Raw genomic sequence first — 14,820 nt, 5'->3', positions numbered from 1 at the left:
AGTGCAAAGACCCTCATGCCAGAGAAGGAAATGCTGCCCTTGTCCAGATCCCAAACGTTCATTCTCTTGTTGGCTAATTTATGACAGTGTTAGCTAGATTTTCATTATAGAGTATTATTTGTAGCTGCTGTTTTCATGAAGCAGCTGTAATAAACAAGTGAGATTTATGTTCCTTTTTAAATTGCTTGAAATAATTAGTGTTGTCAAATTTAGACTCTGAAAAAATCTACTGATTTTTCTATTTTTTAAATAAATACAGAAGCTACAAAGCAATCTACCACCACAGTCAGGCCTGGGTCAAAATAGTATGCATGCCATATAGCAGCCAAATGTGCTTCAGATGAGTTCTCCAAACAACCTTTTAAAAGTAAATGATGGTTGTGCTGAATGAAACGTTTTAACAACTGCACTGTGTGCTATTTTCCTCCAGCCTAAATGCAGACAGGGCTTTATTTTACTCCTGTTCTGGACTGTACAGGTACAAATGGGCACCCTGGATGTGGATCACACTGGGGAGCTCAATGGAAAGCAGGATCAATACCGAGACCCAGATCCAGACCAGAATTTTGCAGCTGCTTCCTACCTTGATTTATGCTGCATCTAAAAGCCCAAACCCACGTCAGACATTCAGATACCAGACTCAGAGCTTGTGGTTTGCCCTCATCTCTGCATCATTTACTTTTTCCACTCATTGCCCCTCAACCACAGCTTGCTGTATTGACAGTCCAGACACTTATTTAGGATAAGTAAACATGGTGCCCTCTCCAACCCAATTTGGCTGTTTCACAGCTGGTGGTGCACTTCAGAGCCTTATCCAACAAACCTGCTTCGTGACAGCACCGAACAAACAGCCTCTAAAAAGCTTTCCACTCATAGCTGGGGTTTTTTTGGTTGGTTGGTTGGTCAGTTCTGTGACTCATCAGCCTTACAGTATTTTTCTTGGTGCAGGTACCACCACCTCAGCTGTCCAGGTTTCCTCAGTGCAGTAGGAAAGACAAGATGAAATCCCAGGGGCCAGGACAGAACCTTAACAGTTCTACAAGAGAGGTCTAAAGTCCAGCAGATGTTCAGCTGACTACAACCCCAGGAAAGGTGAGGAAAAGATGATCTTCTGTGGGAAAGACCACATCATGCCATGCATAGAAGAGGTACAGAAACAATATTCTTACTGTATAATGAGGAAATAAAGACAAGAAGAAGAGGATAAACCTGCCACTTCTTATGAACTTTTTTAACTAGAGGAAGGAAAATCAGGGAAGATATACAAATAAGGATGATGAAGCTGGGAAAGGAGTCTGGACTAACATGCAAAAGACAGCTGTAATATATATCAAAATACTAAAATTTTATGTACTTTTCTCTACATATGGTAAAACAGTAACAACTTCTATGTAAATGATGAAAAGAATCCCAGGGCATTAGAATAAATAATGGCATACTGTTTCAAAATATTCCTGGATAAAGTAAGTGGCATGCAATGGGATGGGGATTTAGTGTTAGGAAGTATAAAGCTCAACATCCCAGGAAAGCAGTAACACTGCCTGAGGAGCAGCTAGCAAAGCCATGAATCCAGGAAGAACCTAAGGGTGATTGCAGGTAAGGTTAGCCAATAGAGTTTCTCTGTGTGGTGCTTCTGAGTGATGCAGAAGGGTCAAAGGCTAAGAGGCTAAGCTATTTCTGGGTGTGGACAAGGGAAGGGATGATAGGAAAGCCGAAAGCATAATGCTATGTCAAAAAAAGCCACGGTGAACAAATTATGTGTTGTTCAAGTCTCTACAGATTAGAAAGGAGATAGAGAAATTAAAGGAAATACAAATAAGGACAACAAAAGTGCTCTAAGGAGAGAGTAAGAGAGTTAAAATTAATATGTTCTATAAATGAGAAGACTCCTGGGCTGAGATCCAGCTATAAATACCTTCCAGGTAGTGTGTGTAGAGGAAGGTAATTAATCTAGCTCAAAAGATAGTAGGACAAGAAGCAATTGCTTGAATTTAGGAATGGAAAAATTCAGGATACATAATAAGAAAAAGTTGTTTGAAGAGACACATCTGCTCAACAAGGCAGATTCCCAAGGCGAGAGATAAGGCACACTTTCTGTATGCTGTCCAGAACAGATTGTATAAGGGACTCTGGGAAATATTGCCATCACAACTTTCTACTGTCCAAAAAGATCACCATGATCCAACTTACTGAACCTTTTAGTTGTATTCTTTTATGGGTTATCTTCAAGACTCCTTCTCTATTTAAAAAAAAACCAAAACAGCACTGAACTTATACATCCAGGTTGTGATAGTACATCTGTACCTGAGCTCAGAGCTAGGAGAGTGCAGCACTCCAAGGTGCATGGCAAACCTCTCTGCCTCTCTTCTGGCTATGCAGTGGTGTGGACAATGTGAGTCTGTTGGGTGCTGGGCATGAGAGTGTCAGCAAGAACAAAAACACTGACCCAGACCTCAGATCATTTTGAGTATCTCAATATTGAGGTCAAAGGCCAAAGTGGGAAATACCTCTTGTGATACCTGTGTTCTTCCTCAGCCTTGTGTTAAGACATGCTGCACAGAAGCTTTCAATGTCACTGCATAAATGATGTACTTTGATTTATGATTAGCTGAAAACCAATGCTAGCAGTGTTTAACAACTCTCAGGAGCTCTAAATATAAAATCAAGACGAATATAAAATAAAATCCCCAAAACATTTGCAACAGACCTTACCATTTTCAATGACAAACGGGTACACACAAATGTGAGGAAGACAAAACCCACGTACCCTTAATACCCTCCCTTAAACAAATCCCATCCCAACTGCACTCACCAATCGGGACTTCTGTCCCCTCCTCAATGTAGATGGGCAGTGGTGATTCCTCCATAGGATGAGGCACTGATGGAAAGTAATGAATTGTGGTAGTATTTGTCGCAAAGTGACTAAAATAAGATGGTCCCTTTCTTATCATTACAACTAGGTATGGCTGGTTACTTTCACAAAGAGCCCCTTCTCAAAGTGGTCACCTCCTGTCACAGAGACTGGCCCAAGTCATGGCCTGAGGGGATTATCCCCACTGAGCATTCGCTGCCACAGGAGGCAACTCTGAACGGGGCCTGGGAGAGATCCCTGTCCTGGATGCTTCACCATCCTGCTATTTCACTATAACCTCAACACTCCCATCCCTGGAGTTTAACTCTCTTTTGGAAACTCTCACCATTGTAGAAGCCAAGGGAAGCCAATGCACAGACAGGCACAAACAGAGTTATCAAGTCAAAGTCACAATATTTCATGCACAGAACCAGAGGAGAGAGGCTCTGATGCTCAAAGCTTGCCGTTAGCTGTTGAAAAGCCACAGCAGGTGATGGAAGGCTGCACTGCAAATGGCCTCTGGACCACTGACTTTTGATTATTCATTTTAGAGTGCATTTACTTGACTTAGGAATTTTCTTTGGGATACTGCAATCTCCAAACAAAACTCTCCAGATCTGCACTGTGTGGTTATTCTGAAGTTTCCAGACATTGTACAGTCATTGCTGTACGGTTCATTTGTTTGGGTTCTTCTCTATTTGGGATCTTCTTCCCTTAAAAGGGTTTTTGCTTCACCATTTCCCCTTTATAATCTCCTGGAAGCTTGTGCTTCACAGGATTTTCAAGAGATTTGAATTTCCCATTCTAGAATGAAATAATAACAAGCTACAAATGTTGTAAATGTTCATACTCAAAAACCTTCTGGATTTTTTTTTTCTTCTCTGTTACCTCTTAAAAATGATGAAGTACCTTCTCAAGATACAAACGCTTAACCTAGTCTCAACTAGGATTCTCAGCAGCAGAAAAGGAGGATTCTTTAATCCTTTGTAGGGTATCCTTCACTTAGTACTGGATTTTTTTGGTTTTGGGTTGTTTTATTTTTTTGAAAGATTATCCATAAAACCAGCCAAAGAACACTTGTGGTTTAAAGCTATTAAATAAAGCATCTAACAGTGTTTCTGCTAGCAACACAACCAGAATGAAGAGTATTTTCAACAGATGCTTGACTAGCAACAGGCATAAGATGAACCCCACGCTGGTGTTTTGCAGGATGCAAAGGGCTGCCAGCTCCTGCCTTTCTGCCAGCCCACCCCTCGCTCACGTGGAAGATGAAGGGAAGCACAGGGGAGAGGAAGAGCAGAACACGGTTGCCTACAGAACTACTGTACAAGCCACAGAAATCATGGTCTACCGGGACGCCTTGCGCAAGCCACTTTTATCTAGAAGCTGAACTAACATTCCAGCTCAACAATAGCAAAAAAACATTTGTTACCACATGGCATTTTGCTACATATTAACCAGCAAGTTGCTACGCAAGCATAATGGAGTGCTGCAATTCTGAGATACACGTTGTTAAAAAAAAAAAAAAAATAAAAATTGACTTATGGGAAATCAGCCTGAGGTGAGTGCTCGTGGGCTTGCCATGCCACTGGACACAGTACATGCTCGGAAGTTATGCAAAGCGGGCCCTGCATTGGGAACAATGCAGTCATTTTCCTTGCTAAGCTAATTTTGCATAAAGGCAATGAGAGTCTTCATCTATGCAGCCCCGCAAAACATTTAATCAGATTTATTTACTAGGAAGAAATACCAGAGCAGAGCTTTCTATACTACTCAACAGTTTTCAAAGCTGCGATCTGCGAAAAAAACAAAAACAAAACAGGTCGCTAGATGATGTGGAAGAAAACCTGTTGTGTTTTTATGACATGCAGCTTTCTCAGTCCCACGAAGAATACTTTAACAGGCTCCCCCAGACCCAGAGCCAGGCTGGAGCCAAATGCTGTCACAAAACATTTGCAACAGTATCCACCGATGGCTGGTGGCATCTGCTCTTACTTTAATGGGCATCACCATAGGTTGTAGAGAAGGCCTGAAATACCTCCAGGCTATCTGGGGACAGGTACCCGTACAGACACTCTCTCTTACCCACACACACACACATGCACATGTGCACACAACAAACGGCTCTATGGGCAGAACTTGGATTCTGTAGGATCCAAGGCAGAAAAGCTGATTTTGTCACAGTGTTTGGGGATCAAGGACTCTGGGGTGCTAAATCAAGTTCTCACTTATGTCTCCTCTGCTTTGGCAGACCAATGGCAAACCATTTTAACATTATCCCTCCAGGATTTACACACCAAGTTAATGGGCATGATGCTTAAATGTCTGCAAAGTGCTTTGCAACGTTTTCTAAACTCTGTGGTGATACACACTGAAGAACAGCACAGACAGATTTAAGATATCAATTGCTGAGCATCACTGCTGTATAACTATGCCTATTTTTACATGCTCTATACATGGTTTCTACAAACAGATGGTAAGTGTTCAGTATTTGAATGTTTTAATGAGCTTTTCAAGCCTTTTTGTAATTTCATAAACAAGCATAAATAACACTTACATGAAGAAGAGTCTCTGCTGAATGTATTTTCTTTTCCTGTTTGAAAAAAAAGAAAAGAGAAAAAGAAAACGGGAAAATAATTTAAAGGAAAAAAAATAGATTCAGCAAAATAAGTCAGACGTTTCAATGCTATCATGCACCACGTTTTCTGAATTTTATCAGTAAAAACTTCTTTTTGAAAAACACCAAGACACTGAATGTAGTGCCAATGCCAAAACTGGAGATCATTTCTCATGAGTTTCATCCTATGTAGAACATCACTGGAGATATGACTATATCACTCTAAATAGCAGGACAATTCACTGCAACAGTGAAATAAAATACAAATGCCACGTGATCTGGATCAAAAAATGAAGAAATAAAAGAACTTTTAACTACATTCCAGCTCACAGATTGCCCTGTGGCTCAGTGTATGGGTTGTTCTCCTACCCATGAACATGAGACTTACACCAACACCTTGAAGCAGGGCTCTCCTGCTGCATTTTGGCACAGCAGGGCTGTTTTTTTCATGCCAGTGCCCAAGCACTGACTGAATTCAGGCCCAGGTTGGGCAGCCACAGCAGCGAAGGCGTCCTTCGAGGCTGTGACAATTCTGAGTGACAGAGAACCACAACAGGAAACCCAGCAACTGCTAAAATGCAGAACCTTCCCAACGGGCTTTAACAGCCACCTCCTGCAGCCCTGGGACTGCCACCCTGCTGCCACCCACCCGAAGCCTGCTGGCATTTGATTCACACTCCCCTTCCACCCGCTGAGCTGGTGGGCTCGGTGGATGCTCTTGGAACAGGGCTTAGGGGTGGCACTAAAGGGCTTTTCGCTGGTGTAAATCTCGACACATTGGAAAAAAAGGGACTGACAAAAATACAGAAGATGCTATAGGACACCAGCCATGGTCAAAGTCATGGACTGGCAGCACAGCAGCCCTTCCAACAGCCGGTTTTTGGGGGAAAAAGGACAGTGAAGAGTGACACGTTCAATTAATTTCTACTGTATTACCTTGTATCAACATTAGCTACTATGTAAGCAATTTTGAGGGTTTTTTTTCCTGAAATTTACATGCCTTGGGATGATAGTCAGCTCACACAAATCAATTAAATCCATGGCACTACAACAGCTGAGGGTTCAATTAAGTAGGCATGTATGGAAGAAATTCAACAAATATTAAATCACTGCATTTTCATCCTCATGCTTTTCTTCTAAGGGCTGAGGACCCAGTCCAAGCAGCCCCCGGCTAGTGTGCCATTGGAATAAATTTTAGTTCTGTGTATAGAGCTCTTACTGGAGTAGACACAGGATTACTTTTTAAAAAAATAACCCTGATCCATTCTGGTCACGTAAATTAAGTTAGTGATGAAAAGAAGTCGAAGGCAGTAATCTGACTGGGTAATCTATTCAAAGCTTCACTTCTTAAATGATCTACAATTTATTCACATGACCAATCAAATAAACATTACTTACAAAAGGTTGCAACTACCATGGTTTTCCCATCCATTTTTAAGTGTTGTAATTTGGTTAAATTTAAAAGAAACTAATCAGCATAAGCTTTTCAGAGTTGTTTGCCAGCATGATTAAAAAAACCCCTTCTGCAGGCAGGGCACCACTGCAGACTCCCCTTCCTGGTGGAACTGGCAGCACTGCCATTGGGGCATTGGTGCAACATTGCCTCACTGCCCACTGGGACGAAAATATGGGGCACTGGAAAACATAGAAGGGGAAAAATTAAAATAATAGGAGGTTGCTGCTAAGCCTTGATGTACATTGATGAAAATCCTAGGAACATCACTTCTGGAAAGTGCCCAAGAGTCTCTTTGGAAACATCCAGCCCATAGGACCTGGCTGGAAGCCACTAAGATACACTAAGAGTATTGATTAACAAAACTCACTGAAATATTAGCAATGATTAGCTGTACGACAAGATCCTCACCGAGGCTTTACAAACAGAACTCCACTCAGGCATGGGAGGTTTCCCAAGCACTCTGCAGCAAGAGCAAGCCAGCCTAAAGTGTCTTCCTAGTTTTCCAGGGCAAAGTGGCACCTCTTTTCTGCCAGCGTTTCACACTGACTGAAGCCTCCTGCTACTGCCCCAACATTTCACCTGTGACATGAAAGCTCCAGGCAACCCACCCAAAAGCCCCACATTTGAAACTACCAATATGACAAATTTGGTTCCTGGTTACAGCAAAAGGAAATAAAACAGAAATCTGTAACATTTTAAAGTTTCCAAATTTCTACCGGATTCCAGACCAAGATTCCTTCAGCAAACAAATCAAACGCCCAGCACCCCTGAGCACGCATCCACCCTCTCGGGGCCTACAGATACCACGGTGCCACCTGCGATCTTCTGCTTTTTGCCAAGTATGACAGAAATTAACCCTCACGGCGCGGGGTGAAGGAAGCAGGTTAATAAATGACAGCAAGAAGCGGCCTTTCCTCTCCCGGCCGCGGGGTCGGGTCCCCGGGCAGCTCCGGGCAGGGGAAAGGTGTCTGTCGCCCTCCGGTGGAAGCTGCCTTAGTGCACCAAGGGGGGAGAGGTGGGAAGGGACAGAGGGCAAATAAAGAGCAAATAAGACAAAAAAAGAACATGAAAAGCAGATAAGAAACAGTTGAAGGGGAAATAGGACGATAGTATCTCTGAAAGTACCAAAAGTAAAGTTTCCAATGCCAGTTTAACCAAGGCAACACAGACATCCTCCTTCCACATTCGTGCTTCAGACTCGACTTGGTCCAGGTGAAGGACACTGTCACTGTCACGCTGCTGGCTGCCTCAGCTGCTCACATATTTTGCTTAAAAAAACTCCAATAACCTTCAAGGAAACCTTTCCGTGACACTTGTGGCAAAGGCAGGCAATGGCAGAAAGCAGTCAGTTCGGCTGAACGCAGACCCAGAGGTAAGCACCCGGCTGTCAACAACCATCAGAGTTCTCACCAAAGCCTCTCCCATCGAATTCCACAGCAGCAGGTTTTAACGGGCTGATTTACCCTCAAACCTAAAGCCATAAAATCTAAACCGGTAGCAACTGTCATCCGAGCTCTGAATTACACAGCCGATGACATGCGTCCCCGTCAGGACTGCCCTCACTGTTTTGCTAGTCCAAAACTCAAAACATTTTCACATGCAAGCAATATAAAAAAAAAAAAAGAAAAAAAAATGCAGTTACCGAAATAGCACTATCAACGTAACCAGCTCCTCTCGGCACATTTTCTTAATGCCTTTCCCAATACGGTTAAAAAACATGGGAACTAATCAAAAACCTCCATCTTTACACCTTGGTACAAACTGTGCTGGAATAAGTGTGGGGTTGTATTTCTCTGTGTTTATCTGGATCCTCTCCCACTACTTTTTCCTTTTTTTCATTTTCGTCTGTGCTTCCCTTTAAACATAGCTCTTACTAAACAGCAGAAATTAGCTTTTACAATTTCTAAATACCAAGTTTTGCTGCTCTTGAAGCTGCCTAAGGACAACACAGCTTGCCTTCAGTGTCATAAATAACACATACTCTGCACATTTCTTCGCCTGGGTGAAATAAATTCTCCCATGTTCTTATATGGAAACCTTGTGAGTCCTCCCACATACCTCCTGCTATAATACCAGGCAGCAATGGGCATTCATTATCTTAAAGCCAGCGGGTGAATTTTGGATCCAAGTTACCCCCAGACGAACCCAGAATTATCACCCTTTCGCACCACGCTGAGCTTGGTAACCTGCCCTCTGTAGTCCCTGTGTTTTATTTTCAAGCCCCATCACCACTTTGATTTCAGCATGTCAAGAACCCACAAAATAAAAGAAAAATGAGGGGAATAAAAAGGAAAATGAGGGAAATAACAAGAAAGTGGCAGCAGCGGTATTACCCACCAGGTAGGCCCATTAGCATCAGATGTAGCATTGCCTGTACCAGTCTCTTCACTCGAGGTTAGCGTACGGCAGACAGAGAAAGCACAGCGGGGAGGGGTGGGAAGGAGAGAAAAAATGGGTAAAAATAGTCGGGGAGAGAAGCGTGCGCCGTCGATGTCTGGAGGGCCGCCAATGGGGAATGGCTGAATGTTATCGCCAAAAAAAGTTAACGCAAGGTGTGGGGGGTTGTGGGGTAAATAACCGCTGGGGAGGAAAAACACCGCAGGGGTAATGCGAGAGCTGGGGAGGAGGGGGCTTTGAGGAGAAAGATGAATTAATAAATAAATGGAAGGGGGGAAGGGAAAGCGCGCCCGAGGGCACCCCGAGTCGAGGCGGACAAAGGGAGGACGATGCCGCCGCCACCGGCCCGGCTCGGTTCGGCTCCGCTGGGCGCGGAGCGGCCGCCCCTTTGTTCGTCGCGGCGGCGAGGGGCGATCCGCGCCAGCCCCGCCACCGCCACCACCGCAGCGGCAGCAGCGGCAGCAGCGGCAGCAACAGCAACAGCGGCGGCAGCAGCGGCGGCCCCACCGCCCGCCCGCGCTCCCGCCCGGGAGGTGCCGGTACCTGTGTCCGCTGGCCGCGGTGCCTGCGCGCCGCTGCGCCCCTGCGGCGCGTCCGGCGGAGCGGTGCGGCGCGACTAGCAGCGCCGAGCTGGAGGAAACGGTAATTTATAAGCGCTTTCTTCCTGACCTCTCGTGTCTGTTGTCTAATGAGGGAGCTTTGAGCATCACCCATCCTGCTGAGTGGAAAAACACCGGCACGGCCTCTTCTTTGCTGGGGAGGGGGGAGCCTAAAGGAAGGGGTGTGGGGGAGGAGGGGCCATGCCGCAGACACGGCGGCGGAGCCCGGGCTGGCAGGCGGGCGCGGGGCGGCGGGGGGGGGGGGGGGGGGGCGGGGCAGGGGGCGCCGGGCAGCGGCCGCCGGCTCGGGGGGGCGCGCCCCGGGCCGCCCGCCCTCCCCCGCGGCTGCCGCGGGCAGCGGGAGCGGCAGCGGGGCCGCCCCGAGGGACCTGGCCAGCGTCCCGCGGCTGCCGCGGCGGGCAGGGAGCGGAGCGAGGGCTCCCGGCCGCTGGTCTCGTCTCGGTGTTTTTCGTTTCAGTACATTCTTTTAGTCGTTATTTTTTATCTTTACACAAAGAGTGCCCTTCTCACAGAAAAAGCATCCCAGGACGCTGTCACCGCCTCTGCCCATCCCTGTACCTGGGCCCTGGCTCTGCTCCTCCGCGGGCACTTTTCTCCGTGGCTCCCCGGAGGACTGGACTCTGGACCCGGTGCCTCTCACCCAGGCTTTGGGGACAGGTTTGGTCCCGCAGCCGTCCGCTGCCGGGGGAGGCAACACGGGAGAGTGGCCTGGCAGGTGCCTGGGAGGCTGGGATATCCCTGCTCTGCCCGGCCGCCTCCCAAAAGCGCGATTCTCGGCACCGGGAAGTCCCGGTCGCAGCTGGGGAACAAAGTACGGCGGGGGCGATCGGAGGGGAAAACGAGCAGGGCAACGTTTTGTTTTGCGTCGGGTTTCACAGAACCGAAAGCCGGTCCTCTTCCCCTGCAGGCGAGCGGATATATGAAACACTTCCTTGCTCTCCTACCTGCATCCCCTCTGGTTCTTTTAATGAAAGAATACAGCAGCAGACAGTGTCGCGAGGTATTTTCATATAATCCCCGCTGAAGACTTAGTAAGATTCTCTGTACTGCAAAATACCATTTGCATTGTGGGAGTACAGTTGTGAAAAGGAGATTTTGGGCCATCTGTGTTTCACAGGAGTCCCGCGGTGCTAACCTTGCACTGGGAACAGCAGGGATGGACCGAAGGATAGTGAATAGTCCCCACACCTCTGCTCTCTAGGTTTTCCTGGATACAAGATGCTACCTTTCTACACCACAAACAAGGAGAGCAGTTACTGGGAGACCGCCTCAGGAACCCATCACCTATGCATAGGCTGCTGGGGGGGATCAAATTCCATCACAGCAGCCTCCAGGGAGGTCTCAGAAAAGGCTGATTTCCTTAGCTGGTTCTTGCAAAAGCTGCACCATTCTGCACACTTTTGGATGCCAATACAGGATGCCAAAAACACTGTGCCACAGTCACACATCCGATTTTCCCTTACTCCAGTGCATCCTGTGATTTTCACTATCTTAGCTGATTTGGAACGTGAACAGGTTTTTAGCAGAAAACCAGATAGAGATATAGGAAATACACAGCTAATTGATGACATATCTCCACTGAACAGCCTCGTTTAAACTCATAACGATGTAGTCCGTGCTGCCACCTACATCTTCTGATTCAGGTTTCTTGTGTACTGCAACTTTGATTCGTAGGCATCTTTTGCAGAAGGCAGCTCACATTTTGTGAGGCTCCACGAGGGACCACAAACAGGCAGCTCTGGCTGCACTAGGGAATGAAGCAAAGGGTTTCTCACCAGCTCAGCCACTTCTTTGGTTGATGCCTAGATGCAGATTAGGAACCAGCAGTGAAATGTAAGTAGCGGCTGGAGCCTTGTCTGTGTGAAGGATTCTGCCAGCACAGCTGACCACTGACAGCAGTGGAATATTTTGCTCTAGTTCTCTAGAGAAATCAAAGTCCATATTTTGTCTCTTGCTCTCTCTTCTTCTGTTGCTTCTCTCTCATTAAAAGTCAGCCACGCAAAGCACATGGTTGCTCTCTGTGTTTTAAAAAAAATATGTTTGGGGTAAAAGACCAACAGCCAAAGCTGTTTTGAAGTCAGAGGCACATAAACAATACCTGGAACTAAGTATAATAATAATAATAATAATAGTAATAATAATAATAATCCTTTTGTTTCATAAATATGCACATTGCTATCTTCTATTTCATTTTGACACAGCACAACTTCTGAGAATGTGCCTGATGAATATTTGGGGGAGCTCTGCCTTCAGCTGCAGTGGCGTATGGCAGCACTAATGCTTCTGGCTTCTCCACTCTCTTATGTAACCAAAATCACAAGTTAGAGCCCAAATTACAAAGCATAAGCATGTGTATAATATTAAGCATACAAATGGTGCCTGAAATTACTATCCTTTTCATGTAGGTCTGTTTTTAATCTGTTAGAATTTTTGCTTCTGCAGCTTTATTGATTTCAGTGTTCGCTGATGCAGTTCATAACGCAATCAAGCCTAAACCCTTAAAAACCCCGCTGTGAAGACATTAACCCAAACTTAGCTAAGGCCAAAATAACTCTGGCTACAGGTAGGGAAAGTTCAAATGACTTTTATACCTCGAGTGTATCCTATATCAAGATGCTATAGCAGCAGAACACCATATCCCCCTGGCTGCCTTGGCAACCAGTCAGAGTGGCAGACTTTTGCACCCCAGCCCAAGGCACGGGTTTATCATCACCTTCCTTTGAGTTTTCCCTCTTTCTCAGAGACTATTTTTGGCCATTACCATGCTGATCTTGCTGGAGTTTTAAGGTGTTGGATGCTGATGCAGCGAGTGGCTCTTGTATCTGTTTAATCCGATAACATAACTCTTTTTTAATCTCCATGTCTGGGTCACAGGGTTTAAAAAAGACACTGGGCCAAATCCCCAGCTTGGCTACAACGTGTGGAAATCTACTGAGATGGCACGAAAGTCAGGAGAGATTCACTGTATTTGCACCCGGGTAAAGAGGTCTCAAGGGGCAGGGATGTGAGAGCCAGATTTCAGATGGATGAAAGGGAATGGAAGAGCTAACTCAGATTTCTGTAAGGTGAGGTGGAGGGAGGGATATTACACCAGGACTTAAAATATGCTCATCAGCAAATTCTCATTAACTTTTAAATGGTAACCAATTCAATATTTCTTCATTTTTCAGGAGAAACCTTTTTTTCATTGTTTGGCTGTTAGAGGAAACATGATGTTTCATGGACTCAGGACCAAAATGGAAAAAGAGATTTTGCAGGGATTGGGAAGATTTTACAAATAAACATTAAAATTAAAAAAAAAAAACCCAACAAGTTCATCCAGGTATGAAGTCCAGCAGAAATGGAGGAGAGAAATGGACTGCACTGTCTGTAAAGGATTGTGTAAGCAAGAATGGCAAAAAGGTCTGAATAAGTCCATTGCATTAATGATTTTCTATACATGACTTTCCTACACAAAGTTACATGGGGTCAGTCTTTGGAGTTCCCCTGTATAGCAGAGGATCCTGAGCCTGAAAAAGGGAAGCAGATTTTGTAAGAGATTTGCATATCACGGAGTGACTCTGGATTGCAGATTTTAAGCATTAATAGATTGGAGAATAAATTGTTGCTATTGCTGTTACATACCAGGATATGTACCTGATCCACACAATCCACTAAGCTGCTGTAGTTTTTGTCCGTGTTTATTTTAGATAAAATTATAGCCTGGACAGTTAATTTTTCTTAGTCTGTCCATATAAATCATATATAAATAAAGTATCAAGCGGAAATCAAAATATGACCTGTGTTTTTGATACACTTCCCATCATATGAGCCTGACAGTGATAGAGCCCTACACCTGGTTTACAAGTTGAACACAAAGGCAATGAAAAACCACAGGTCTTCTTGAAAAGTAGCCAGTTAAATTCTCTTGCTTTAATGCTCTGGGTGGCCTATTTTGCTTATATTTGAGACTGCCTAGCCATTATGGGATTGCCTGCACCAGTCCTTTCCTTACATCAAGCTAATTGCAAATTAACTTGAGGCACTTAGCAAGGCTGAGAGGCTGGAGCTGGTTCTTTCTGAGCACCGGCTGAGTTTGGAAATGCCTGTTGCTTTACAGGGGCTGATTCCTAAAGTGAGGGGCAAACAGAGGAACCAACCAGCCTGGAACCAAAGTGGTCATACTGGCTTTTGGAAAAAGTGAATGTCTCAAATTAACTGACAGTCAGCTACCTGGAAATAAAAACCTCTCATATATCCAAAGGTTTTCGCTAGGATTTTCAAGATCTCCTGAGCAATTTAAAATCTTTGTGATGCACTATAGAATGAAAAATATAAGTATTATGAAAGAATGTCTCTGAACTGAAAGCCTGCCAGTTTCATAAAAATGAGCTAAAAAAGCAATAACAGGTACTCTGTCTCCTGCTGGATGCTATATGAACTGTATATTTTGTATTTTGAAAGTAACTCTAAAACAATGTTTTTTTCTTCACTATTGCTGTTGGGAAGAACTGTAGAAGAACTATGTATAAATGAGATTAAAGTAATCTAATTTAAAAAAATAAACAATGTGCTTTCATCTTCAATTCATATCCAGTCCTTTGGGATCTAACTTTAAAAAAAAATAGATAAAAATTCAGAAATTCAGAAAGGATTTTGAAAGACAACTGTTTCCCTTTAAGATTAATGATAATCATACTTGTGTGTTCAAGGGAGAATAGATCCAGTGTTATGTAACAGGATAAAGAAAGAAAATCCTTTTTCCTCAAATTAAAATAACCAGTATGTGTGTGAATTTTAGTCAATCATTGAAAATTCAGGAAACCCATTTTCTTTCACAGTTGCATTCCACAAGCTAAAATTAATGTCTTCTAACTTTTAAACAGAATTGCAGTAATTA

At 44.4% G+C, this 14,820-nt stretch overlaps 1 protein-coding gene and 1 long non-coding RNA gene across 14 annotated transcripts in view; one reads left to right on the top strand and one right to left on the bottom strand.

Moving 5' to 3' along the window:
- SLC6A6 (solute carrier family 6 member 6) overlaps positions 1–9,967 on the bottom strand; it is a 57,389-nt gene extending 47,422 nt beyond the window's left edge. For 2 of the 12 annotated variants that reach the window (XM_014251563.2, XM_014251566.2), the window contains exons 1-4: positions 9,865–9,903; positions 5,409–5,444; positions 4,602–4,647; positions 2,813–2,878 (exon numbers count right to left, since the gene is read on the bottom strand). In XM_014251563.2, the coding sequence (XP_014107038.1) occupies positions 2,813–2,867 (55 nt within the window). In that variant the 5' untranslated portion in view covers positions 2,868–2,878; positions 4,602–4,647; positions 5,409–5,444; positions 9,865–9,903. Of the gene's footprint in view, positions 1–2,812; positions 2,879–4,588; positions 4,648–5,408; positions 5,445–9,261; positions 9,308–9,864 lie in introns of those variants that run through there. The other 10 variants (XM_014251564.2, XM_014251567.2, XM_014251559.2 and 7 more) reach the window with 8 other exon arrangements.
- On the top strand, positions 8,636–14,489 carry LOC106628135 (uncharacterized). Of its 2 annotated transcripts, none has more exons than XR_015773719.1 (3): positions 8,636–9,264; positions 12,816–13,006; positions 13,112–14,489. It is a non-coding gene; the product is annotated as an uncharacterized LOC106628135 (long non-coding RNA). The 2 variants fall into 2 exon arrangements; XR_001331416.2 differs by lacking the exon at positions 8,636–9,264 and adding an exon at positions 9,840–9,963.
- Positions 14,490–14,820: the final 331 nt, after the last annotated feature.

The sequence above is a fragment of the Pseudopodoces humilis genome, chromosome 13, assembly GCF_049639895.1.
Source record: "Pseudopodoces humilis isolate 2021_Gansu_Grassland_sample_001 chromosome 13, ASM4963989v1, whole genome shotgun sequence".
Taxonomy (NCBI): Eukaryota; Metazoa; Chordata; class Aves; order Passeriformes; family Paridae; genus Pseudopodoces; species Pseudopodoces humilis.
The sequence above is the reverse complement of the archived record's forward strand: the minus strand, read 5'-3'. Positions and strand labels throughout refer to the sequence as shown.